This window comes from Dipodomys spectabilis, unplaced genomic scaffold (assembly GCF_019054845.1).
Source record: "Dipodomys spectabilis isolate Male_0828 unplaced genomic scaffold, ASM1905484v1 ptg000004l, whole genome shotgun sequence".
Taxonomy (NCBI): domain Eukaryota; kingdom Metazoa; phylum Chordata; class Mammalia; order Rodentia; family Heteromyidae; genus Dipodomys; species Dipodomys spectabilis.
Window position 1 is genome coordinate 14,863,326 of NW_024870681.1, and position 27,689 is coordinate 14,891,014.

The following is a 27,689-nucleotide window of genomic DNA, read 5'->3' on the forward strand; positions in this document are numbered from 1 at the left end:
TTTAGATCTATTTGCCGAGATTCTGTTTGGCTTTTAGTTTGTTGAGTAAAAAAAAATTAAAATAAAATGATAAAATAAGTCTTGACTTGTACCCTGATGTCACTTTCAAGAGTCACTCATCCCTGGAGGATGGTGGCCCAGTGCTCATTGTTACCCCCAGTCTTCCTCAAAATAGTCTCCATGAAGAGCTGCTTTGATTCCTGTGGACCAGCCACCATAGCTTGGGGTCCCAGCAGTCCTAGGAGTAGAGTACTCACTTGTGACTTGGCCTACCATTTCCCCAGCTTCCTTCCGATCAGGAAAACATGTTCTAGAACTGTCTGTAATCCATTTAACCTTCAAATCATGTTATGATCCTTTTTTTTTTTTTTTTGGTTTATGTGCTGGTACTGGGGCTTGAACTCAGGGTCTATGTGAGCTTTTTACTCAAGGCTGGTGCTCCACCACTTAAGCTACAGCTCCAATACTGGCTTTTGGCTGGTTCATTGGAGGTAGGAGTCCTGCAGACTTTTCTACCCAGGCTGGTTTTGAACTTTCATCCTCAGATCTCTCCTGAGTAGCTAGGATTACAGATGTGAGCCGTTGAAGCCTGGTTTCTTTTCTGTTTTAAAGTCTTCCATTTGAGCTTGTTGAACTGGGATGACTGTGGTAAGAGTTTCTTGTCTTAACCTTCATTAGAAAAAAAACATTTTTAGAGGCTGGAGGTATAGCTCAAGTGGTAGAGCATCTACACAGCAAGCACGTGGAGAATTTTTATTTTATTTTTGTCGGTTATGAGGCCTGAACTCTGGGTCTTCAGCTCTTCAGCTCAAGGCTAGCGCTGTACCACTTGAGCCACAGCGCCACTTCTGGCTTTTTCTGCTTATGTGTTGCTGAGGAATCAGACCTAGGGCCTCATGCATGGAAGGCAAGCACTCTACCACTAAGCCACCTTCCCAACCCCAAGGAGAATATTTTTAACATGTTTCCATTAAGAGTAAAACTTACAGGCCCTTGAAAAAAATCAGTGCTGGGGTTTAAACTCAGGGCTTCAGCATGTCTGAGCTTTTACACTCAAGGCTAGCACTCTATCACTTTGAGCCACAGATCCACTTCCAGTTTTCTGATGGTTAATTGGAGATAAGGTAAAACAGACTTTCCTGCCCAGGCTGGCTTTGAACTACAATCCGCATATCTCAGCCTCCTGAGTTGCTATAGGCACTCTGAAAAAAAAAAAATAGAGGATTTTTTAAATTTTTTAAATTTCTTTTGTAAAGAACCTTGGTCTTACTTGTCTACATTTGTTTCGGATGATTCATTCTTGTTACATCAATCTGGGTTTCTGTCTTCTTGCCAGTGCTACACCTGCTTGATTTAATTTTAGAGTATATCTTAAAATGGGATCATGTGAATCCCAAACCTCATCTTCCTTTCCACAAATGGTTTTAATTATTCTGCCTTCTTTACACTTTGATTTCGTTTTTGAAGTCAGCTTGCTTATATCTACAGAAAATCCCATTAAAACTTTTTTTTTTTCTGGTGTTGGGGTTTGTACTTTGGATCTCACACTTCCTAATTTCTTAAGGAAATCCTTAGCCCATTTGCTCTTAGGTTGTTTTGAAATATGGCCTCACACTTTTTCAGCCAGTTGGGTCTTGGAATGTGATCTATCTACCACCCCTCTCCACCCAATTTCCTGAGTGTCTGGGATTATAAACATATAGAGAGTACTACTATCTGAAGCTTCTGTTGAGATTTAGATTGGGATTGCATTTCTCAATGGTCAGTTTGGGAAGAACTGATGTCTTTACCATGTAGATTTTTTGGAGTCTGCAGACAGAGTGTATCCCTCCATTGTTTAGATCTTTTGTTATTTCTTTCCAAAGTTTGTGGTAGTAGTCCAGCCTGCAAGCTGTTTATGTACTTTGATAGCTCACTGCCTAAGAATTATATAAACAATTACTAAAGATATTTTAATAATTTCATTATCCATGGATTCATTACTAAAATGTGGAAACAGGTCATTCTTCTATGTTTGTATTACTTTATCCTTGCTAGATTCACAGTAGTTGCAGAAGTTTTCTACATAATAAACATTGGGCTGTCTATGTACAAGGTTCTCAGACCTTGGTAGTAGTCATTTGCATTGGTTGTCAGGACTCAGGATTGTCCTGGCTTTTTGTTGTTGTTGTTGTGTTTGTTTGTTTTTTGGTTAATTGATCCCCTCTTAGATTTCTGTCTTTGCTTATTTATTTTGTATATGGAAAGCTGCTTTATTCTGCTACTTGACAAATTTATATCTGAGAACAAAAAAGGGGAGTGTATGTGTGTGTGTTATCCTTAACCCAGGTCTTTATCTGTGACAAGAAAGTCCAGACAGCCTTGTTTGCTGGGATGCTGGTTACTTAGGATGCCCAATAAATTCCACAGTTGTCTGCATATCCTCTTTTAGAAGTTTCTGGTACTGATTTCTGTTTCTTTGGAGTTTTCACAAGAGAACAAAGAAGAGGATAGAGAATAATTATGACAACTGAGTTCTCATGTACTAATTTACTGATGTGTTTCTCAATTTTTTCTTTAGGGCAGAGAAGACTGAAGTTCTGAGCGAAGACCTTCTTCAGGTAAGGCTGTCACTTGCCCTTACCTTGCTTGTAGACCCCAGAGACTTCATTCCCACAGTTAAGCCAGTCTCTGGGCTGTTTCTGCTGCAGTTGTTTTATGACAGTGCTTTTGAATACAGCTGGCTGTCCATATTTGCAAATATATGTGATCTCTGTCTTCAATCAACTGTAGATCAAAAATGCTGGGGGGAAAAAAAAACATGCATCATAGTGAAAGCATTCAGACGTTTTTCTCATACTATTCCCTAAACAATAAGTATAACAGCTATTTGCATAGTACTTACTTTGTAAGTATATATCTTGTATTTACCTTGTGAGGTATTATAAGAAATGTAGAAGTGATTTAAAGTGTATAGAAGGGTGTGTATAGGCTATGTACCAGTGCACATCTTGTTTTATACATCTGGGGCTTTAGCATTCTGGATGGGGGTTCCCGAAATCCCTCCCCAAGATGCCTGGGGGAAAGACTGTCCTGATGTAGGTAATTTTGTTGGGAAAGATACAGCAGAAAGCCGTGGCCAGTCCCTCTCCATCACTCCAGCTGTGGATGCTGCCTTCTTGAAAGACCTGATCTCTGTGGAGACACAAGTTGTGATGGTCCAGCCTCTGAGTAAGGCTCACCAAGGCCTTTCCCCATCTGTCTGTAGGTGGAGAAGCGCCTGGAGCTGGTGAAGCAAGTGTCCCACAGCACGCACAAGAAGCTCACCGCGTGTCTGCAGGGCCAGCAGGGGGCAGAGGCTGACAAGCGCTCTGTAAGTGCCCTCCACTACCCTCCACCACCCCACCCGCAAGCCTCTGGAAACTTGCCAGGGTCCCATTCCCAATCCTAGAGCCTTGTTGGTTCTGGCTATTTATGTCACAGTTAAGTGTCTTGGAAGGGTCAGACAAGCTTCCCTGCTTGCTGCTGCACGGGTAACCCTTCCCTTCCCACATGCTTGGCTCATTAGCTCTCCTCAGCCAAGGGAGATCCTTGTCCTTTGCCTTCCCAGAGTGGGAAACCAGGAAGATGACAAGGACATGTTTAAAATCCTACCTCAAGGGAAGCTTCATCTCTGATGCACATCTTACCCCTCATTGCGCATGTTCATAGATTTCTGTCTCAACAGCATCCAGAATGTTATGGGAAAAATTACATCATGGTTTGAGAGGTCCCAAGTACCTGTAGATGTTCTTAAAGGTTATCTTTACTATATGAAACAGTAAAGAGAATCTGCTAAATAAAAATATCCTAACTGCTTGGCTCATTACCTGCATGGGTACTACCAGATGTTGTAGAGTGTAGTTCTGTTTAACAGCCTCTTACTTCCCCCTATCCTCTGCCCCTCTCAATTTCATCAAAGATGAAAAGACAGTTATACACATTCACTTGGTTTTTACTTCAAGAGGTCTACAATCCAGGAGGGTTTTCTTCTTTCCTTGAGTCGATATTTTGATCTGGCTTCTGTGCATGTGGCTCTGATCCTCCAGTTAACACCAGGATGTCTGATGACTGTTACAATGCACCTGATTCTTCCTCTGTCTCCTGTGAAGTACAAACACTGTTCTGCCTGCTCTGTGTCTCATTCCTTTTCCCTCCCTAACCCTGGCTTCTTTGTCTATGTATCTCTTTCTTTCTGTCTCTCTATGTCTCTCTTTCTTTTGTGCTGGTACTGGGGCTTGAACTAATATGAGCTCAGGACTGGGGCACTGACCTTTATTTTTTTTGCTCAAGGTTGGTGCACAATTACTTGAACTACCTCTACTTCTCACCTTTTGGTGTTTAATTGAAGATTAGGATCTTAAGGATCTTAAGGATTTTCCTGCCCTGGCTGGCTTCCAACCATGGTCCTCAGATCTCAGCCTCCCCAGTAGCTAGGAATACAGGTGTGAGACATTAGCACCTAGTCTGGTTTCTTAATATACATTGAAATCTCCCTCTTCAAAATGCTCAGAACCAGGAGTGTTATATCTTAGATTTCAGATTTTTGAATGCTTGCCTTTCTATAATGAAATATCTTAGGGCTGAGATCTAAGTCTAAACATGAAATTCATCTGTGTTTTGTTCACACCTAATACACACAGGCTGCAGGTCACTTTGTACTACATTTTTACTGCTGCTGTGTTTTGACATAGACCCATTGCATAAGGTCAGGTGTGGATTTTCAACTGTGGCATTACGTCAGTGCTCAGGAAGCTTTAAATTTTGGAGCATTTGAGATTCTCAGCCTCCATCCTCAAATCAGTTGTGTTGAGATGTCTATGAAGCCTTCACATGAAATGTGAAAATGTATATGCAATTAATTCTCCATGTGTCAGGAATTTCAGCACTATCTCAGTGACCAGAAATAGCACTCTTATCCTACCAATAGTGATTTAGACTAGATTTCTTATGTAAGAGGAGAATAGGAAGACTATGAATTATATTTCCAATTTTTACTCCTTTAATATAAGCTAATAGCTGGTTAGTTGATAGGACTCCACGCAGTGATGTCTGGCTTCTGAAGCCCTAGTGTGTTTTCTAAAGAGGTTACATTCAGCAAAACATCTAGTGAACAAAAATGTTTCTCCACCTTATTTAACAGCTACTAGAAAGTACCGTGTCTGCCATGTAAGGCAGTGTGCTATTTTAAGAGCTGAGTGAATTCAGCAGGATCCCCATCCTAGATGCTCAAGCCTAAAGTAGTATGAAGCAGGCTTTGCATACAGCATTCATTAGTGACTTAGATTATGTGCCATGCTAGAACAGCTCTCTGACAATCCAGCAGCAGGATGTTTCCATGAGGAGCTGCGTTGAAGGATACATCCAAGATGGCAGCACCAAAAGGGTACAGATGTTTCCATATCAGAGGCCAGCATATACTGAGTTCCAAGACCCAGTTCCAAGCATAACATCATGGAGACAAGAAAGGTGACAAGAGTGACTAGACTGTGGAGGGCAGGGAAGGAAAGTGTCAGAAGATGAGACAACAGGGCACTAGGTAACACTTCGCAGAGGATTTGGACTTCATCCCTAAGAGCAATGGAAAGCCAGGGTTTTATTAGGAAGTAACGTGACTGTGAGCTGCTAACTGGCAGTGGTAGAAATGGGTCCGTTAGACACATCGGGGATGACCTATGCAATAGTCGTGAGAACATGAAGATGAGGAGATAGCAACACACCCTACAGATATTGGAGGCAGAGTATTCAGACTTGACCTTGGAATGGATGGGAGTATGACAGGGGAGGAAGGTTTCCGGGGCTTTGGTGTGAGTGACCATTGAATCTATGAGGTTGAGCTCTTCTCCGGAGAATATGGCCTTGAGAAGACATGAGGTTTGAATCAGGAACCCAGGAGCTATAGCATTGCAAGCTTTCTCAGGAAGATCTGGCCCTTTCCATAACCCATGACCCAGCTTCCAGTAAGCTCTTCTTCCAAGAATTCCTCCTGTGATTTCACAAGTCCTCCAAACCTTGGCCATGAGGCTGCTGTTACACAATGGAGTGGTTCTTACTAGCTGTTCCAGTCTAAGCCCTTTCCTCCTTCACAATCCATCCTCTGAAAAATCCCAACTAAGAGATTAGAACAGAAGTCAGGTGAGGTGAAATCTTCTGCCTGGACTCCACCAGAGCCCTCCCATTGTAGAAGAGACTCTGAACTCCTTGACTTGGTGCCAGAACCTCACAGCCATGTCTTCCACAGGTTTCTCTGAGCTTAGCGCTTGCGCCCTTCCTGTCAGTTATCCTCCTCCAACTGTAGTGATATACTAGTGGACATACGGAACTATGTCTCTCTTGGAGCCTTTATACTTGGTCTGGTCTCCATGTGGAATGCTCCCTCCCAACAGCTCAGGCTAGCAGCTTCTTAATGTTCAGTTATCACTCAGATGCCACCTTTTCCCCAAGGCTTTCCCCAACCACCAGGTACCTTGGCTCCTTCTCACCCTTCCCCACTCTCCTTGACCAATCCCACGAGTCCAGCTCATATTAAACTTGATGTGATCACTGGTTTCTGTCACTGAGGTGTGTTATAGAAGCAGGTATCTTGTGTTTCTATTTGCTTTACTTTCAGTGCCTAAAACAGGGCCTACCCATCCATGGTGAGCAGTGATTTAAAACAACAACAACAACAACAAAACCCAGACCTGTCCTGACCGGAATATTTCAGACACAGGACCTACCTGACAGGCTAGCATTGGAACCCTTCTGTTCTATAATAGGCAACCTAGCATGAGAGCTAGAATCTGACTACCCAAAGGTAAAGCAAAGAAGCTACTACTTTCTAATTCTGTCTGAACGTGAGCACGTAAGCCTTAGTTTCTTAATTTGGGAAATGGTGATAGCAATAATGTTTTCCTACCCAGTAGGGTTGTTTGAGAGTTCAGTGAAGCATATGAATACTTACGCAATATTAAACAGAGAGCCAATGCCTCAGTGTTGGGTTCAGTACCCATCAGGACCAATTGAGCTCTGGGTGACAAGCCTAGGCTATGTCTTTTGAGGATCAGAGTAAAAATAGCTCATTCTGTGGGCTTGGTTCTGAAGTATTGTAGGAAGCAGTTTTCAAAGCTAAAGAGAAAGAGGAAGTGAGAAGAGAAGAACAGAGAGAAAGAGGGAAGGGAGGGGGAGAGGGGAAAGAATGAATGGATATGTCTGGGGTACAGAGCAGATAGTACAATGAACCTTTTTGCCTCTGAGTCATGTTACAACCTCTGTCACTTATTCTCATGCTAATTTTAGCAGACACAGTCATCTTGAATATAATCTTGGGACATTCTGCCTTTCCTTTTATTTTTAAAGTCTATGTGAACTAAGGAGCCACGGGAAAGGTTATTTTAATACCTCCTCTTTGTCCCTGAATATGACTGGCCAGCACGAAGTTTGGCTATGATAGTCACCAATATTCACCAAGGATGGGAAACCAGCTCTCTGCATGGGTCCTCAGTGGCAGAGGGAAACAAATTTCAGTGGGTAGTCTAGACTTCAGAGCAATTTAATCCTTTGGAGACTTGGGGTCTATATATGGAATATAGAGGTGAGACTAAAGGAGAGGAAGAGTGTGAAGAAGGCCTTTGTGATGGACAGTCAGTAGGCCAAAAGATGGCTTCAGAGCCTGCCTTCTGTGCAGCTCTCAATTATTGTCACTTGATAGAAATAGTATGATTTGTGACCTGTTGGTTTATTGACCTTACCATCTTTTAATCTGCTGCTTTAGATTATTGATCATGGATTTCTCTCATATTCTTTGGACATGAAGACGTATTAATTTCATATGCATATTCTTGTTGTTTGTTTTTTCCTTTGGTCTCTTGAATCATTATGAATTTCCCTCATTAATTTCTGATGACCTTGACCCACTAAACCCTCTTTCTCCTGCTCTTGAGATCCAAGTCTTGAAGTTCACCTCAACATTTCTTTTAGAGGGACAGTTACAACCACTAAAGGATTCATTAAATACATGGTCATATAATTCAGTGATGTATGTTAGTCATTAAGAAAGAACAAAGTTGGGCTAGAGGCATGACTCAGTGGGTAGTTAGTCAGTGTAGAAAATGTGAAGCCCTGAATTCGGACTCCAGAGGTACCAGAATAAGGCAGCTTTATATGTAATGATAGGAAGTGAGAGGAAAGATATTTCTACATAAAGAGCTGAGAAGACCCAGAGTGATATATCTGGTGTCCTAACACTTGTGGGGGAGAATGTGCCATACAAATGGATGCATACATAGATCTGCTTTGATTACAGATTCACTGACATACAAAAACCTGGTCAGTATACAGATGACAGGTGGTTGGTTGAAGGCTCAGAGCAGAAAAGAGACTTGTGGTTTAAACCTTTAGCACCTTTTAGTTTATACCATATGAATCTACTTCTTACTCAAAACCTAATTCATTTAAATCGGGAGCCAGTGGCTCACACCTGTAATCCTAGCTATTCAGGAGGCTGAGATCTGAGGATTGCACTTGAAAGCCAGTGCAGGCAGGCAAATTCCAAGAGACTCTTACCTCTCATCAACCAGCAAAACGCTGGAAGTAGAGCTGTGGCTCAGTGGTAGAGTGCTGGCCTTGAGTGAGAAAGCCAAGCAGAGGGCCTGAGTTCAAGCCCCAGTGTCATAACACATACACACACACACACACACACACACACACACATACACACCCTACACACACACACACACACACACACACACCCTACACACTGATTGAGAGAGAGTATCCTGTGCTGTTGGCCTTCTCCATTCCCCACTTTATTCCATGTAGGCCTTGAGCCTATGGAGTAGTCTGACCCACACTTAAGATGTGTTTCCTTGACCCTTAATCAGTCCTCTCTGGAAATGCCCTCACAGGCACACCAGAGATGAACTTTGCCAATCCAGGTGGTTCTCCGCCCAGTGAAATTAACCATCAAAGGGAACCATTGCAAATCCTGGCCTCTGGTGTTTGTAATTGACCAGCCATATATTAGACGTCCCAGTCTCCTTCTCAGTCTGCATCATTTGCTAGTGTGGCTCACAGAACTTGAGGAATTACCTCACTCGTGTTATCAGTTTATTCTAAAGGACACTATAAAGGGTGCAGATGACTGTTAGATGGAGTATACATTCAGCGAATCTGATGATACCTGTCATCTCTAGAAATAAGTTCTATGAGAGCAGTGGCTGCTTTCATCCACTGCAGGTTGGTACCAAGCCAGTGAGGAGTGCCTCCTTTCCAAAAAAACAGTGCAGCACAAAGCAAATGATAGGGGAGCTCTCTAGGCAACACTAGGGGGCTTTTTAGTCCCTTTCTACTTTGAGCACTGTCTTTACGGCTGTAGAGAGTAGAAGGCTTGCGCATATGCTAGCAGTTATTTCCTGATTTCTTGGTTTTCTTCTGCTGTGTCTGTGCATGCAGGTTGGATGTGATTCTTTGATACTTCATAAGGAGGAGAATGGGTCAAGCTGTATATCCTAATAGCTTGCCTCTGCCTCCTTGTGGCATGAAGGTGTACCATTGCAAAGTATGTATGGCAGCCATACATTTAGTTCACTCACAATATTGTCTAGTTGTCACCATTGCCTGGTTCTGGAGCAGTCTCAATACCACAGAAGGAAATGCTAGGTCCCTAAAACAGCTTCTGTTAAGTGCTAACCTGCTTTCTGTCTCTAAATCTAGGCCTCTTGATATTTCACATAAATAGAATCATATAGTGTGTATCCTCTTGAGTCTGGCATATTTTGCTCAGGATGATGTCTTTCAGGTTCATCTATGTTATAGCACATGTTAACAATTCATCCTTTTTCGAAACTCAATAGTCTTCCCCTCTAGGGACTGTCACATGTGCTTATCCATTCATCCATTGATGGGCATCATGAATTATTTCCACTTATTATCTATTATAAACAGTGCTGCTCTTCACATGTATGAAAACATTTTGGTCTGTCTGTTTTCATTTATTTGGGAGTACATACCCAGGAGTGTAATTGCTGGGGTATGTAACTATTGAGGTACTACCTAACTTGTATACAGTTCTGTGCTCTGGTAAATTTCCAGTGGCAAGGCATCTGTTCACTGCGTGCTATGAATTGTTTCTGTTTCTTAGTGTTTGTTTTTCTTTTTCATATTCCTAATCTAGCCATGTAGGTCTGTGAAGTGGCATGGACTTGCAGTTCCCCAATGACTCCTAAGCCCTAGCACTTTTCCATGTGATAGTTGGCCATTTGTGTATCTTCTCTGGACTTTGTCTCTGTTTTGATTCTTGCCTTGTGTTGTGTCATATGTGTACACATTTATCTGTTTTTGTTGTTCATGAGCTGTCTCATGTACCCCTTCTTGCTACCCTACTCCATTTAACAGTGTAATGCATAAACCTGAGTCTTATTTTCCACAGTGACACATTTAATTCAGGTTTCATTTTTGTGAATTTTGACTTTTCTAAGTGCAGGCCATCATCATGTACTTTGAGTTTCTTGCTACATTAAAGTCAGCATGTTCCAAAGCTCATGTAGCATCTTGGGGAATGTTGGACTTTGTTCTGATCTGGATATGTGGGTGGTAGTAGAGAAGTATCTTTATTGCACTCTGTGTTTCCTTTTCAGAAAAAGTTGCCTTTGACCACTCTGGCTCAGTGTCTGATGGAAGGCTCAGCCATCCTGGGAGATGACACCCTTCTTGGGTAAGGAGACACCACGCATGGGTTTGTGCCAAGTCTAGCTGAGTCTTCAGTCCTAGAAAGAGGTCTAGAACTGGGTTCCATGTAGGAGAGAAGACATGGATATTTGACTTTCTCAGTCTGCTTATTTCACTTAACCTGATAATCACATTATTCTTACAAACGAAGGCAGGAATGTAAAAGTGGTTCTGTTTAGGGGTTGGTACCAGAAGGAAGGGGGAGAGTGAAAGGAAAAAGGTCGTGTGTGTGTGTGTGTGTGTGTGTGTGTGTGAAAAAATCTGGTTAAAGTATTCTACACATATGTATGAAAACAGAATAGTGAAACTGCTGAATTTTTTTCAGGAAGAGAGGAAGGGAAAGAATGGGGGTGGGATAGTAAAGGGGGTAAATTTGATGTGTATTATAGAAATACCACACAGTGAAACCCCTGTGTGTCATACAAATAATACAAATAAGAAAATGGAAAAGTAGAAAAATAAAAACAAATACTGATACAAAAAAATTTTTAATGAAAGCAAAGGGTCTGGAATTTCCCAGGGAAGCCTGGGGTGTGCCTGAATTTTGGGGAGGGGAAGGACACATTGTAAACAATGTAAAGACAACCCTCAGCTCTGACATGACTCTTCCTCAGCAGTGAAGCAAGCCAGTCCAAGGGGAGAAAGCAACTTAAAGCTGGTGAGATATGAAGAAAGACTATTCACAGCCCCAGGGCTACAGTTAGAAGCAAGTTGACAGCCACTGAGCATCAAATACCAAAACAGGCAGGAATCCCTGAACAAGCCAGGATGATTGTAAAGCTACATGAAACCTCATTACAACTAGAATCTTCCTGGAAACACAACCACAGTGTCCTACAATCAATCAGTAGGACAACCAGTAAACCGAGTACTAGAAAGAAAAGGGACAGTATGAAAGAAAATATACACTATTTAAAGTGAAATGTAACAATGAGCTAAAGACCAGAGACATCTTTAATAAACACATCATATAGCATGAGAAAGGAATGGACAGAACTGGATTTAAAAACAAATTAGGGCCTCTTAAAATAGAAGTTATACTGATAATTTTAAGGCTTCACTTCAGGTGTACTGGAGATTGTACACAGAATAGAGAATTGATGGGCCTGGTATTATATTAGCACGGCCTACAGACATGACCACAGGAAAAGTAAGTATTAGGCCATGCCCAGGGGCTGGAGGACACAGTACAGAGATCACCATTACATCTAGAAGGAGGTTCTGCAGAAATGGAGAGAAGGATGCATCAGTGGCTGAATCTTTTCCAAATAGGAAGGAAAACCTAAGTCTTATTTAAGGTACACAGAAAGTCCTATTTGAGATCAATCATAAGGAATCCATCCTGAACACATTCTACTAAGACTCTAGGTTATTTCCTCCTCCCTCGCCCCCCCCCAAAAGAAATGTAATATCAATGAGAGAAAAAAGAATTATCTATAACATCATAATTAAACTGAAAATAATACTCTTGCTTAGCCAAGTAAATTCCAGTCAGTAATAGAGGACTATCTCCAAGTAAGAAATAGAAAGACAAGAAGTCTACAATTTTATCATCAACCAAATCATTAGTCTAAAATAAAGTGAAATTAAAGCTATTTTCAGGCAGACATATACTACTCACAGTGTAAACTGCATTAATACTCAAATATGCTTCTTGCATATTCTCACCCAACAAACTAATTAAGTCTTTTATGGAAATGGATTCTGGATAGAGCAAAGTGCAATTTTAAAATGACTTAATCTATTGTAGAGAAGGAAATAATTTCTATTTCCCTCTCACTGTCTTCTTCCTTAACTGGGGCCACTTATTCAACATGTGGGTCTCCTGCACGTGGACAATTCCCTCACTGATGAGTAACAGATGGGTTTGCATAGCGTTTGGGGGAAAGGAGCAATTTTTAAAGAAGTGACAAGACAAGAGGAAATGTGTCTCTTGGCTGGCAGGTTGTGGGAAGGTAAGGACTAGTAAGTGGAGTTTTTTATGTACCTTTTCTGGCTCCATCTTGGGGCTGATAGAGTTGTCTCCAGTTGACTCACTTTTGTTCTTTCTGGTAGAAAGGGGAATGGGAACACCTTTGTAAATTTATTCCTTGCTTTTAGGCAAATAGGAAGAAAACAAAGAGCTTCCTCCTTTTTATCTGCCTTTCCTCCACCTCTTCTTCCTTCTTCACCCTTCTCATCCTTCCCTTCTTTTTCTTCCTCTTTGTCCTCCTCCTCTTTTCTTTTTTCCTCCCCATCCTCCTCCTCTTTGCCCTCTTCCTCCTCCTCTTTTTCCTATAAATATAAATAAGCATTGAATCCCAGCAACATAAGAATGATTCATTATAAGGGTGGTAAGCAAGATGGAACTGAAATATTAGGCCATAAACATGAAATACTGGAGGGGTAAACCATTGTTTCCCCTTCTTGTGCTGTTTGAAAGGAGAATAAAGATATATTTCATCTGCATTTGTAGTTACCTTCATAATTCTACAGCAATAACAGGAGAAGTATATATGGCTTCCAGATAGTGGAGAGATGAAAAAGGAAATGGAGAGGAAAATGAGGGCTGAGAGAGTGAAAAGAGTAACCGACAAAGGGAAGGCGCAGTGACTTGAATAGAGAGTGAAGGAAGGTGATATCCATTCCTGTGTCCATATCTGTGATCATCGCAGATAGAGAGGGAACAAACGCAGCTGTGAAAAAGAGCACGTCATGACTTGGATGGATAGGCACGGCATTCCATGTGTGATCCTCCCAAGAGAGGCACAGTGACACAAAACCAGAAGCAATGATGGCAAATGAAACACCATCTGATTTCACTCCCTTACACACACCTCTGAATCTATAGCAGGCATCTTGTTTTGTTTTGTTTTTTTCCTGAAAACGAAAACAAATCATCCTCATCCAATACAGGAAAAAGAAAAAAAAAAGCAACAGAAACATGATTTTGTGAGTTGGAAGGGATAATAATATAGGAACAGGATGCAGGTTTGTATCAGAGGTAGAGCACTTGCCAAGAGGTTAAGGCCCTGTTTCCATCCCCAGTACCACAATTAGCAAAATGGGGGGGGGGGGGGGAGAAGGAGGAGAATGGGAGAGAAAGTCCCAGAAGACTGACCCCCATCAAGTAATAGGCTATGCGCACACCAGGAGATGTAGACAGTGCTCTAGAATTGATGGTTTGGGAACCTCTAGACTGTGTGTCTTTGTGGGGAGGGTGGAATAGGATGTTGACGAATATGGTTGAAAGCTTTTCAAGTGCTGTGTGGATCACTGCCTCTACACCTCCAAGAGACATTCATTCCCTGTACCTCCATCCGCTGAAGTCTGGAGCTTTTATTCTGTAGGACAGATAAAAAGAAACCTTCTTAGATGGAGAAGTCGGCACAGAGCAGTGTAAGGCCACCCAGTCCTTACACTGTCCTGAGACTTCTCTGTCCTCACCCCACAATCAGGTTGGTCCCTAGGCTTTTATTTTCTAGGGAAGAAATTGGAAAAGTCTTCTCTGGGCAATCTAAGCAGCCCCTAAAGTCCTGAGAACAGCAGGGAAGAGTACGGCTCAGCCACATCTTCCTGTAGACAAGCACCCAGTCATAGCTCTCACGCTCTGAGCTTCTACATCTTCATCCTCAAGTATAGGCAAGCACGAATGATCCCTGGAGGGGAGGTGTTAATTGAATCCCTCAGGCAGGAGGGGAAATGCAATTTGTAAGAATCAAAGATCGTGTGGAGGAGGAAAAGATTTTAGGTAGCTATCATTTATGTTTTTAAGTGGTAGAGAGGATAGATTTCCATGATTCAAAAACAGGATGCCAGTACAGAATGTTTGTAGGGAGGAAGCATTCAGAGATGAAAGCAGGCTCACAGAAATGAAACCGTGCTACAGCAAATGTGAAACTCTCAGGAGAAACTTTGAAAGATAAGTAGGAAATTATTCAGATAAAGAAAGGGCAATTAGAAAAAGCACGGTAATTAGAGCACCAGCCCAAGAAGTCTTAGTCCTGAAAAACAGGAGTTTTTTTAGAAAAGGAGAGGGAGAAATTATAATAAGATGTAATAAGCCATAAAAGCATTTTCCAGATTGGAACGACATGAATTGTTTTTTAGTACAGTCAGGGAAAAGAATATTAACCCTATGCTGAAACATGTCCTCATGAATACTGGCCACGGAAGATTCTACAACCTTTGAGAACAAATGGTGAGTGCCTCCAGGACTCACTGAAAGCAACAAAGGACACTTGAAATGATTATACAGGGCCCTCAAAATTCCAAAGGGATAATGCTCAGTGTGGAGTTTAATATCATGTCCAAGCAGAGCCAAGGTAGAGAAGAAAGTAGGAGGGCTGAGGGAACAGCACCTGCCTAGCAAGCACAAGGCCCTAGTAACACCAAAAGTAAATAAATAAATAAGAGATATGCTGGTTAGGACCAGAAAAATCTGATAAAAAGTCACCACTATATAAAGGGTCAAAGAGCAGGGTAATCCTAGTTACTCAAGAGGCTGAGATCTGAGGGTCGGAAGGCCAGCCGAGGCAGGAAAGTTTGTGAGACTCCTCGAAGAACTCTTTTAGTTGACTTAGAGCTGTGGCCCAAATGCTAGAGCGCTAGCCTTGAGCATAAAGCTCATGGGCAGTGCCTAGGTCCTGATTTCAAGCCCTGAAACCAGCATGTGCATGTGCACACATACACACACAGTGAAAAGAGAAAAACACAACCTAGAGTTGGTATTTTCAAAAGAGTCGAGCAAGAATTAGGATCTACTCCACATTATGTATTTATGAGCAAGTACAGTATATGGAGAATCCCAACAGACAAACTCAGGTAGATCCCAGATAGGAAGTAGCCAAGGATTATGAAGGATACATCCTGAAAGAAATTTCTAGAATGCCCAAACATGTGAAGAGATAACCAGTGTCAGTAGTAGACAGGAAATGCACATGAAAACTAAAATGACAAGTAGGAAGTGGTGCTGTAGCTCAAGTGGTAGAGTGCTAGCCTTGAGCTGAAAAGCTGGGAGACAGTGCCCAGGCCCAGAGTTTAAACCCCACGACCAAAAAAAAAAAAAAAAGAATTGCTAAAATGACAAGTAGTTTATGTTTCTCCATTTGGCAGAAATTAAGATGTTTAACTGCATCAAGGGTTGGCAAGGTTAAGAAGTAGTAGAAACTCACTTGCGCTGGGGAAATGTTCACTTGTGCAAAATGAAACTGCACATGTATCCATACTTAGCTAAGAATGCCATAGCTGAAACCACTTCATAAATGCAAGTAGATATTTTCACAGAGAGGAATATGGTAGAGCAAAGTGATTAACTCTGTGGCCTCCAAACAGTGGTGTATTTGAAAACCAAGTAGTATGATGATTTGTTGAGTATAAAAGCACTGCTGGCAACATTTTAGCTAGCAAAGCAGCAGTACTGTAGAGTATATGTGGACACAGTAAGTTACCTCTGCACATAGTGACTTTCAAAAATATTTTATATTAGTTTCTATTGATATGGTATGCTGTACAAACATGGGCAGTCATTTGGGGAGAAATTCATTCTGAAATAGTCTGTCTTCTCATGGGATAACAAACTTTTCCTTTCCTTTCTTTTCCTTCCCCCTCCCCCTCCCTCTCTCCCTCCTCCTCCTCCGCCTCCTCCTCCTTCTTCTTTTTCTTCTCTGTGTGTGTGTGTGTGTGTGTGTGAATTCTGAGGGTTTAGCCTCGGAGTATCAAGTTTGCTAGATCAGTGCTCTACTTCTTGAGTTGCCTTCCAGCCCTTTTTGTTGGGAGGTTGTTTTTGAGACAGGGTGTTGCTTTTTGGCCTAGACTGTAATCCCCTATTTATGCTTCCTGAGATCCAGAATGGTGAATACATATTATTGTACCTAGCTTTTTCCATTGAAATGGGGTCTCACAAAGGTGTTCTTGTTTTGTTTCGGTTTGGTTTTGGTTGTTGTTTGGGGAGAATTTTATTGTTTTTGTTTTCCTTTTCTTTCCTTTCCTTTCCTTTTCTTTTCTTTCTTTTTGTAGTCCCCTGGGCTAGCCTGATATTCAGTGTCCTAGGTAGCTGGGATGACAGGCAAATGCCACTGAGCCCAGCTGTTGGTTGAGATGACATCTTGAGAACATTTTATCCGGCCTGGCCTTTATCCTCCATCTTCCCAATCTCTACCTACTAAGTAGCTTAGTAGTATAGGCATGTGCTACCATGACCAGCTGTCTCATGGAATAATTTACTCATTCATGTCTTCTGCCTGTTTACTCATTTCAGATCAAATTGTGGAGTGATTTTTCCATTGAATAAGTATCTATTCAGTGCTAATTTTTCATGGCTTGGGGGTAAGGGTTTTCTTTCTGTCAGGACCTGTGGAAGCTGAGTTTTATGTGAGTGGTTGAAGATGTAGGTGGGTTGGTCTCAGCTGGAGTCAGTATGGTTCCCAAGGGACACAGGGAAACACCCGACGCTTCCTGTCCATGGAATTGGCATGCATGAGTCTGTGTCCTCCTCTTCCCTTATGTTTCCTCACATGTTACATGGTGAGTACTTCCATTTGGGAAAAGAAATGATCATGAAGAAATGAAGAGAGTTGGAACAGCTCAATCACTGGCAGCCACAAGAACCAGCTACTTCTTACCACTGACTTGGGAAGGTTTATGGGGCAAGGAGGTGATGGAGCGCAGCTAGCAACATGTTATCGATGTGTTTTCCCCCCTTGGTTGCAGGAAGATGCTGAAACTCTGCGGAGAGACAGAGGACAAGCTGGCTCAGGAGCTGATACATTTCGAGTTGCAAGTGGAGAGAGATGTGATTGAGCCCCTGTTTCTGCTGGCTGAGGTGAGCAGCAGTAGGGGGCCGGGCCTGGATGATGAGGATGTGTGGAAGCAGAGCTGCTGCACTGACCTACCTCCAGCCTTCGATGGTCTCCATCACTTCTATGGCCCACTCCCTGGCATAGCTTTTCAGTAAGAAACACTATGACTCAACCCACGTCAAGATTTCCAAATATGGCAGGCAGTCCCACCAGCTGTTTGCCGCCTCCTCCTGTTCTAGCCTCTTCTCTTTGCATTCTGCTAAATAGATATAAGGCTGCCATATCAACTCCATCTCCACCCCATACCTAGACTGCCATCACCTCTGTCTCCCCCACCCACCTCAGGTCTTCATTAAAATGGATGGCAGTCCCCTCACATGTAGCCTTAGTGACCTGATTCTAGAGCCTATGTACAATTCTCTTGTGCTTGGTAGTCTTCCCTCTCCTGCTTTGGCTTTTTTTCTTTTGAGACAAAGTCTCACCATATAATCCTGGCTAGTCTTGATCTCTCGTTCCTTCTGTCTCAGCCTCTTGGTTTTGTTGTTGTTTGTTTGTTTTTGTGCCAGTGCTGTGGCTTAAACTCAGGGCCTGGTTAGCTTTTTCCCTCAAGGCTGGCACTCTACCACTTCAGGTATATACTCCCACTTTTGTCTTTTATGGTTAATTGGAGGTAAGAGTCTCATGGACTTTACAACCTGATCCTCAGATCTCAGCCTCTTGAGTAGCTAGGATTGCAGGCATGAGCCACTGGTGCCCAGCATAAAGTATTTTGTTAAAAAGGTAGGTATCTTTTTTCTTCTTCTTAACAAAAACCACTTACCATAGCATTATTCATTATAGTTAAACACTGAAAACAACCTACATTCTTCAGTATGATAAGGGATAGAAAAATATTAAGATATATGCATACAAAACAATACCATAGGGGAGGAGGGAAAATGCTAGAGGGGTTATTGTGATCAAGAGGCATTTTCACATAAATATTGTTAAATTGATACCCCTTTGTACAACTAACTGATGTCTAATTAATAAAAGGAATAGTATGCAGCTGAGGCAATGAATGTGACCTGTCAATGTCTGCTGATGTCAAGACAAAGAAGCCTATCACAGTAGGATATGTACTTGTTATGTGAGTTCTTTGACATACAGTTTTTAAAAAAGCAAGCCTATCTTTGGCAGTAGAGATCCTTTAAGAAGAAGATACGTAACAAAGATATGACCACATGGGAGTTTAGAAACTCAGACTTACTTATTTGTAACTTTGCTTATATATTTGTTTCATTTATCCCTCTACTTCATGTACTTTTAAAATAGCATCAATTAGTTACACACAGGGGTTTCGTTTGAACTTGGTTATTTAAGTATAAAAGCATCTTGATTAGAAACAGCCCCTCTGAAACAGCTAGCTATCTCAATGTCTGTGTGACACTTTTGCTAGTTTCCATCCAGAAAAACCATGGCAAGGGGGACAGGAAGTGGTTAGTGGGCTTTATTTGCTTCCAACCTTAGACCTTGTCTCACTACCTTCATTGGTTATGGAAATCTAACCAGTCCTCTCAGCGCTCCCTGCAATCAATGGTGGACATTTCTAAGTCTGCATTCTTTGGCAACCCCTAGCCTTACTTAGCTGTCAAGCACATTTTTCATTACATTTCATTTTTGCTCATTGAAATTTGGAGTTACATAGGTACTGGTGACTAGAGGCCACTATAATTGGATGATACCGCCCTAGGTCCTGATTGGTTACTTCTCTAGACTTTTTCCAATTCCTCTCCTTCCCCTATAGTTGTTGTTGTTGGGCGTGGGGCTTGAACTCAGGGCCTGAGTGATGTCTTTGATATTTTTTTGCTCAAAGCCACCACTCTACCACTTTGAGCCACTTGCAGTTTTCTGGTGGTTAATTGGAGATGAATTTCATGGACTTACTTCCCAGGGCTGGCTTGGAATAACAATCCTCAGATCTCAGCCTCCTGAGTAGCTAGGTTTACAGGCATGAACCACCAGTGCCTGGCCCCTGATAGTTTTTCTAAGACAGAAGAACAGCTAAATCATTGCTTGCATACCTAAAGACAATCAAAGACCAAGTCCTGCATTGACATGTACCAACTCTAGTCCTCTCAGCCTCCATCCTGGGTCAGACCCTCCCCTAACCAAGAACATTCATGAGACACTCTGTTCTCCTACAGGCCATGTTATAGCAAAAGCCCCAGACAAACAGCAGCTAGGCTGACTTAGAAGCAAAACTGGGATTCTCTTGGTAAGACTCACAATTACCATGGAATCCCCCAGTCCTGCCTCACGTAACTTTGCAGACTCTGGCTGCCCATGGACACCTACACGGCTCTCTCCTTTGGAAGTCCTGGCACTCAGTGTCTTATGCAGCCTTGCTCAAGACAGTGAATGAACGGAAAGCCCTTCACAGAACATTGGGTTTCCCTCATGTTTTCCCCTTATATAAAAACCACAGCCTGACATGATTCTCATTTAATTTATGGCCAATTTTCCTTTTTTAATTCTCACATCCTGCCCTACTTTTTTTTTTTTTTACTGGGCCTGAAACCAAAATCCTGCACTAGAGTGCTCAGGGAAGTCATTTTTAGAAAGGAAACTATAAAAAGAGCATCTCCATATAACCAATATGGAAGGACTCGTTGCTCAGAAAAGCCATGGTGTTGGTGTTTCTTCATTGTTTACTTTGGGAACATCTTACTTGATTTCTGTAACTATAAGACATACATCCGACTGGCATGCCTCAAAACTTCTCAGGTCTCTTCCATCTTTCACTGCTCGTTTTGTGGTAGGTCTGCATGTCAGAACTCGCTGCCTGGCTCCCTTTATTTCTCCCCAAGTCTTGGTCTTGTGGAAGTAAAGGAGGTAAGATCAAGCCCCTGTTTTTCTGGCTGAAGTGAGAGTCAGAGCGTGGCCAGACCTAGGGCAGTAACAGGGAGTCACAGGACCTCAGAGATTGTCTTAAGTCAGTGGGGGACTTGGTGGGCACCCAGAGAAGAAAGCAGAGAATTACTCAGGAAGAGGAATTAGGAGGCTGATAAGAGGGTAGAAAGTCTCATCTATGCTGGATGAATGGAGTCTGGAGATGCACTGGACAGTATGGTGTGACTACTGTGTTGCTTACTTGAATCTGTCAAGATGGATCTGAAGTGTTTTTACTATACACACACAAACACACACATGTACAAGTATTCAATACAGATACAGACACACAAAGAATTGGTTCCTTGAAATTTGCTAAGAAGATGGATCTGAAGTGCTTTTGCTATTGCTACGTGCACACACAAGTATATACATACAAGTACACACAAGGAATTGCTTACTTGAAAGATATTAAGAAGACAGATCTCAAGTGTTTTTAATACGTACAGGTGTGTATTAGTGCATGCACATGTACACACAAAGAAAGGAAATAACTGTAAGATGTGATGATTGCCATAGATATATAGCAAAATAGCAAATTGCATCCTTAAAACATATAACCCTATGGCTGGGGGGTGTGGCTCAAGTAATAAAGTACCTGCCAAGCATGTGTGTGTGTGTGGGGGGGGCCTTATTGAGTTCAAACCCCAGTACCACAATTATATGTGAGTATGCACAGATATAATGCTTGTAACTCCTATTTATGAACAACTGTACTTCAATAAAATGGAGAAGGAAGAAGAGGGTTTGGTTTGAAAATAGGGATTGGGTTCTAGCAAACTATGGGGTTGCTGTTAGTAGTTCTTAATTGTGCAGAAGCCTAATCCTTTAAAATACTGACCTTCAGCTTCTATCTGATCCTGTCTCTCATCCATGACTGCAGGTGGAAATTCCGAACATTCAAAAGCAGAGAAAGCATTTAGCAAAGCTGGTCTTGGACATGGACTCTTCCCGAACCAGGTAGGATTTCTTTACGTTCTTTCCTGCTTCTTTGAAGGGTTTTATTTGGGGTCAGAGACAGGGGTGGGTTTGTGTGCAGTGAATGTGTTCTCTAACACTAAGTTCTTTGTTTCCTTAGAACAGAGAAACAAAACCTCCATGTGTTAGGGCAGAGAGAGGTGGAAGTAGAGAGCAGAATGAATGTGTGGAGTCTCTTTTTTTTTTTCCTTCTCTTTCTTGGAGTTTGAACTTGGCTTTGGACTTGCAGTGCAGGTGTCCTCTGCTATCTGAGTTCAGGCTTCAGATCACCTGTGAAGTCTTGATTCGCTGTGAGTTATTACAGCACCTTTACACCACATAGACTTGCATCTGGTTCACAAGGGTTCAGGTACCACATTGTACAAAGTCCTAAAACACTGACCAAGCAGTGCTGAGGGCCCCATTGTTAGGATGAGATAGGCACCAGGCTTCCAGGTTTGTGGAGCCCAATACTTCTGTAAGAACTAGGGTCTTTGCTCTGAAGTCTTTTCCTTGCTTTGGCCAGGAAAGCCTGTTTTTCCAGCACAGAGCTTCTGGCAAGACCATGTGCCAGAACTGAAGCGTGTCATTACTACCTCCAGCTATGCCACTACTTTTGATTAGTCCTCTGATGAGAGTCTTCTCACCAGGCCAGTGTTGTGTTTAATGAGGACACCAAGGGATATGCGGTTTCTGAAAGCCCAGAAAGATGTCTGTCGCTGGAGATTTCACTTGTGATTTATAATACTTCAGCCTCTCATCTCCTTTATTTTGGAATCTGGGAAGGAAATCTCTATCTCTCCTATCCAAATTTCAGCTTTTATAAACTTTCCCAGCCTTGGATCCTTGACAATCTTTGTTGTTTATAGATTTTTTATTAAGCCTTTTAGGATGATCCTACTCCATCTGCTTGCTAGTCCATCTTCATCATCTCATAGCCCACTTTGTGGTTAAGAGCTGTGAGTTGGGAGAGAGTGGATGGTTTTGGGGGGAATTATTGGCAATACAGGCCTCTCAGCCACTCAAGTTATTTTCTTGCAGGTGTCTGCTTTAGCAACTAGTAGAAGGTCTAATCTTAGCCTCTAAGCTATGGATTCTTCAGTCACTTAAGTTTAGGTTACAGGATGAAGCAGGACTTCTTAGCAGCAAAGAGCGACTTTTTAGCAAGCATGTCCTCTTCCTTCCTATTGTGCTCCCAGATTGGCACTTTTTGCTTCTACTTCTAGCCAGTGACTGGATCTTCGACTTCTCCAACTCCGGTGAATATCCTCAAATCCATCTAAGCTAGTGAGACTTTATATCAAATGTGCACATTTGTCACTAGTCAAGTAAACCTAGCTTGTTTGCTTCAAAAGCCAATGATTTAGGCCTGTCTCCTCCTCGGAGAAAACAGATGCTTAGAAGATGAGTGAAAGATTGTATAGGAAAGGGATGGGAGTAACCTCAAGGAAGCATTGTAGTGAGTTAAAGCTTGTATTTTGAAGCGAATATTAACAATATGGAAATGTCTTTCATGCCATTGGTTTAGCTTGGCAGTGGTTAAAGAAAAACACTCCCTTTTTCCCCCAGTGACCTCACTTTTTTTCTGGAAATGTATTTTAAGATTAACCCTTCTGAGTCTAGGACACATTCGGCCTCTGCTGGACAGCTAACTCTTGAATCTTCTATACTGGCTGGCATTTCCGGTAAATTCACTTCTGGAACTCCACCACTGAGATTACTTCTGGAGATAAGATATTTAAGGTAGTCCAGGGCTGGAGCTCTGTTCGATATAATTGATACACTAACAGAAAAGGCTACAAAAGGACTTGGTGCCAACTGCAAGTTAGGAAGAGGGGTCTTCTTTTTGGAACTTTGATATTGGAAGTCCAGCCTCCAGAACTGCAAGAAAATAAACTTGGGTCATCAAAGCCCACCAGGTCTGTGGCCCTTTGCTGCAGAAGCCTGAGCAGAGTAATATATCGATTTCCTTTGGAAGAAAATGAGCTAGTGTAAGGAAGAGAGAAGGGCTCAGGGAGGAATCTCAGGCAGCACGTGGAATTTAAGAAGCAGATCACCAGAAGTAGGATTCTGGAGTCATGACAGTCTTTAATACCTGGGAGCAGAGTCTTTTCTCATCTCCCCCCCACCCCTGCAGTGCTCCACATGCAGGTAGGTACCTTTTCCTTGGATCCCTTTGCTTCCTGGTCATTGGATATCCCTTGGGCTCAGGGCTGGCCCTCATGAACCCTCTTCTTTTTGTTCTAGTTTCACCAGTGCAAAGGAAGGACTCTCTTTGTCAGAATACTGTACATAGAAATCGACTTCCTTGACCTGTCAGTTGGCCAGGAAAGGAAAGACAGGGAAGAGCTTGCTGTCCAAGAGGGGCACTCACTGCCAGGGTCCTGCAAAGCATGGCAGATGCTTTCTGGACCACATAGGAGAGCTGGAGTGAAAAGTGGAGGATGTCGATGTCAGGGGCAGGGAGGTGTAAAACAGGTGAAACGTCCCACTGAGGGTACTTTGCTGTTGACCTTCCAGAAATTCTCCTGGACATTCATGGTGTCGTGGACTGATCTCAGGTTTGCCTTCTTTACCCATTTCCTGAGATCCCAACCCCCATTTTGCATCTTCTTCTCTCTTCTGGCCTTCGGGGTAGCTTGTGCCCTGTCTTCATCTTCCCATTGTCCCGCGCCTCTGTCTCCAGAGAATTACAGTGGTACATCCACTAATATGGTGGGAAGACACTAACTCTCTGCCCTTCAGATTTTAAAGCTTGGACATTGTCCAGAACCTTTGTGGAATAACAGTCAACCCTTGAGTTTATTTTAGAGCAGATGGTCTGAGAAGACCAGCATACCTTGACATTCATGGTTCAGTTCACTTTTCTTGATAGGTACTGTTGGGCTGATTCTTTTCCAAAGTCTCCTTAGTATTTTGCTATTCAAAATGACTATGTCATTAGTTACAGAGCTTACTGCAAGTAAGATTCCATTAGAGAGATGAGACTGTATGTCTTTTAAAGAACTGGGATATTGACTAAAAGATACAACTTAGAAAAAAAAACTTGAAGGGAAAATCAGTTAACTTGGGGAAATGTTGTTTTAATTTACATATATTAACCCTAATTGAGATTTTTGGGGGTAAGTTGTGGGGCTTGAACTCAGGACCTAGCTTCTTTGTGCTCCCTGAGCCCCTTTGTGCTCAAGGCTAACACTCTACCACTTGAGCCAGAGTATCATTTCCAGTCTTTGAGTGGTTAATTGGAGATAAGAGTCTCACAGGGACTTTTCTGACTGGGCTGGCTTCCAACCTCAGTCCTCAGATCTCAGCCCCCTTGAGTAGCTTGGATTACTGGTGTGAGCTACTAGCGCCCAGCTCTATAATTGAGATTTTTTTTTCTTGAAAATCTAACCCAGATTTGCAAAAATATTAAAACGAACTTATGTCTTTATATGTGTGTGGTATATGTTTGTTTATATGTGTTCACATTTGTGCATGTGTAGTTATATGTATGTGTTGGTGTGTGTGGGGAGGGGATATATTATAACCACAAAAAATGGTTTTGTTATTTCTTCAGACAATGATTATAACCTGATCCTGCAATCACTGTGGAGGGGTATTTGTGGGGTTTTTTTTATTATGTTTATATAGTTATGCAAAAGGATATTTGTTGTCTTAGCTGTGGCATCTCAGATTTTACTTACCATAATCTAATACATTATTTAAAACAGTTAAGCCTGGGGGGGTATGAATCAACAATATCATTTGTGTATCATAAACCTCTATCTAAAAACAAAGAATCTCTCAGGGATTCTCACCAATCCTTTGCTGCCAACTTATTTCAACTTCAGTCTTGAAATCACATTGAGTAGAATATCTTCTTTCTAATTTGCCCTAAATTCTTATCTTGGAATCAGAAATCTTTTCCAGGACACGTGTCTCTCTGGACCATCAAACCGACTGGACATCCCAAAGCCTTTTATGATGAATTTTCCCAGGGTTACACTTTTTTTTAGGGAACAGAGAGTCCTTTTCTTTGCTATTTTTTTTCTATTCACAAAGACACCTTTAGTTTCTCTTTACCTTATCTTATATAATCAATTCCTGTACTCTCTTTATTTCTCTATGAGTAACAGAAGAAAAAAGTGGAATAGAGAAAACCTCTAGGGATTATACTCTTGAACTTTAAGATGGGGAGGGGCAGGGGGCAGGAGCATCCCATTTTTTACCCCTACCTTAGAGGCCTCAAACTGTTGGCCTGAATGCCATATAGAACCACCACAGCTACTTGCTTGGTCAGTACTCTATTAGCCTGTATGATGTTTAGAAAAATTACCTAATCCCTTCCTGCTTTACATGAGAGGAGTTCACATAAAGTTTCTAAATTCTCTTATCAATGGAAACATTTGACAACCAATGACCTGGAGTTATCTTAGACAGGCCAGCACTCCCCTCAATGGGACACACACCTTAGATTCCCCAATCCTTTCCTCTCCCTTCAGACTTGCCAAGCCTGAAGCCAGGTTTATATGTTGCTAGTCATCTTGAGTACCCTGTTGTTTTTCTTATGGTCTAGAAGTATCTCTACATCTCATGTCTCTAGTACAAGAAGAAGATAAAATATCCAGGAGACTAAGGGTTTTGTTTGGTCTTGTTTTTGTTTTGTGCCAGTACCGGGGCCTGAACTCAGGGCCTCTTCTTACTCAGTTTCCTCTCTCTCTCTCTCTCTCTTTCTCTCTCTCTCTCTTTCTCTCTCTCTCTCTGTCTCTCTCTCTCTCTCTCCTTTACTTTTTTAATTTTTTTAAATTGTTATTATAAAGGTGATGAACAGAGGAGTTACCATTTCATAAGTCAGGTAATGAGTACACTTCTTTTTGAATAATGCCAGCCCTTCCTTCACTTTCTCCCAGTTTTTCCCTCTTGTCTACAAGTTGTTAATTTTCAGTGTAGTGTCTGTGTTCAGCTTTTTTGCACTTTTACCCCTTGAGTCAGTTCTGGAATTCTGGATTTCTACTAGTTAACTAGAGCTGAGAAACTCTTGAATTTATCTGTCCAGGCTGACTCTGGACTTTGAGCCTTATACCTCATCCTCCTGAGTAGCTAGGGTTTTAGGTGTGAGCCACTGACATCTGGCTCAGGAGAGTCATTCTTAAAATAACAGCTTGTTTGGCCTCTTTCTCCTACCTGCTGATACCTATGAACCATTGAGTTCACAGACCCATAAGAAGAGAAACGCATTGTTGGGCCTAGTGTCCTTGGAACTGCCTTTCAGGGAGGGCTTCCATCAGCTCCCCTATAATGACTAGCAACCAATAAGGTCCCTCATCTGAAGAGGCTCCCTCAGAAAGCCAGGATTCTTCCAGATAGCATTCTCATGCCTGTCATCCCAGCTGCTTAGGAGGTAGGGATTAGGAAGACTGCAGTTCAAGACCAGCCCAGACAAAATTATTGGAAAATCCCCATCTCAACCAGTAAAATCTTGGCATGGTGGCATGCCCTTTTCATTTCAGCTGAACAGGAAACAAATAGGATTGTGGCCCATGCCAGCCAAAGGATAAATACAAGACCATATTCAAAAAGATAATGACAGCAAAAAGGGCTTAGGTAAGGTATGGCTCATGTGGTAGAGTGCCAGCCTAACAAGTATGAGGCCTTGAATTCAAATATTCATACCAGCGAGGAAAAAGACAGAGAGATGGGAAGGGCAGTATTCCTTCCTCACAAAGATAATATTTTTCATGAAAATATAAATATTACTGTACAGTTTTCTCCCTATCTGTGAAGATTTTTACTTTACAAGTTGTTTTTATTCTTACTGGTGTATGTTCTCAATTAGCATCTATCACTATCTTCAGTCAAATAGTAGAATTCCCACATGTATACCCACCGGGAAAGTTAATGAATGACACAGGCTATACTGCGAGATAGTGATAGTGATTTTGAAATGTATATAATACATTACTATTAACTACTGTTAGTATGTAAAACATTATGTATTTCATTAGTTATTTAATCATGCTACATGGTACCAAATAAATACATAATTTTTGTGTGTCTGCCAGTACTGGGACTTGAACTCAGGACTTGAGTGCTATCCCTTAGATTTTTCACTCAAGGCTGATACTTTACCACTTGAGACACAGCTCCATTTGCTGATTAATTAGAATTAAGAGTCTTTTGGGTTTTCCTGTCCGGGCTGGCTTTGAACCATGATCCTCGGATCTCAACTTCCTGAGTAGCTAGGATTACAGCCGTGAGCCACTCACTAGTCCGGGGCTTTGTAAATGTACCTAATTGTAATTTGTCACTGAAAAA

The 27,689-nt window shown here is 41.9% G+C and overlaps 1 protein-coding gene across 6 annotated transcripts in view; it reads left to right on the forward strand.

The window, feature by feature from the left end:
- Arhgap44 (Rho GTPase activating protein 44) overlaps positions 1 to 27,689 on the forward strand; it is a 157,838-nt gene that overhangs the window by 80,020 nt on the left and 50,129 nt on the right. For 4 of the 6 annotated variants that reach the window (XM_042693941.1, XM_042693926.1, XM_042693930.1 and 1 more), the window contains exons 2-6: positions 2,561 to 2,600; positions 3,248 to 3,352; positions 10,635 to 10,711; positions 17,416 to 17,527; positions 21,319 to 21,395. In XM_042693941.1, coding sequence (XP_042549875.1) covers positions 2,561 to 2,600; positions 3,248 to 3,352; positions 10,635 to 10,711; positions 17,416 to 17,527; positions 21,319 to 21,395 — 411 coding nt within the window. Of the gene's footprint in view, positions 1 to 2,560; positions 2,601 to 3,247; positions 3,353 to 10,634; positions 10,712 to 17,415; positions 17,528 to 21,318; positions 21,396 to 27,689 lie in introns of those variants that run through there. The other 2 variants (XM_042693936.1, XM_042693950.1) reach the window with 2 other exon arrangements.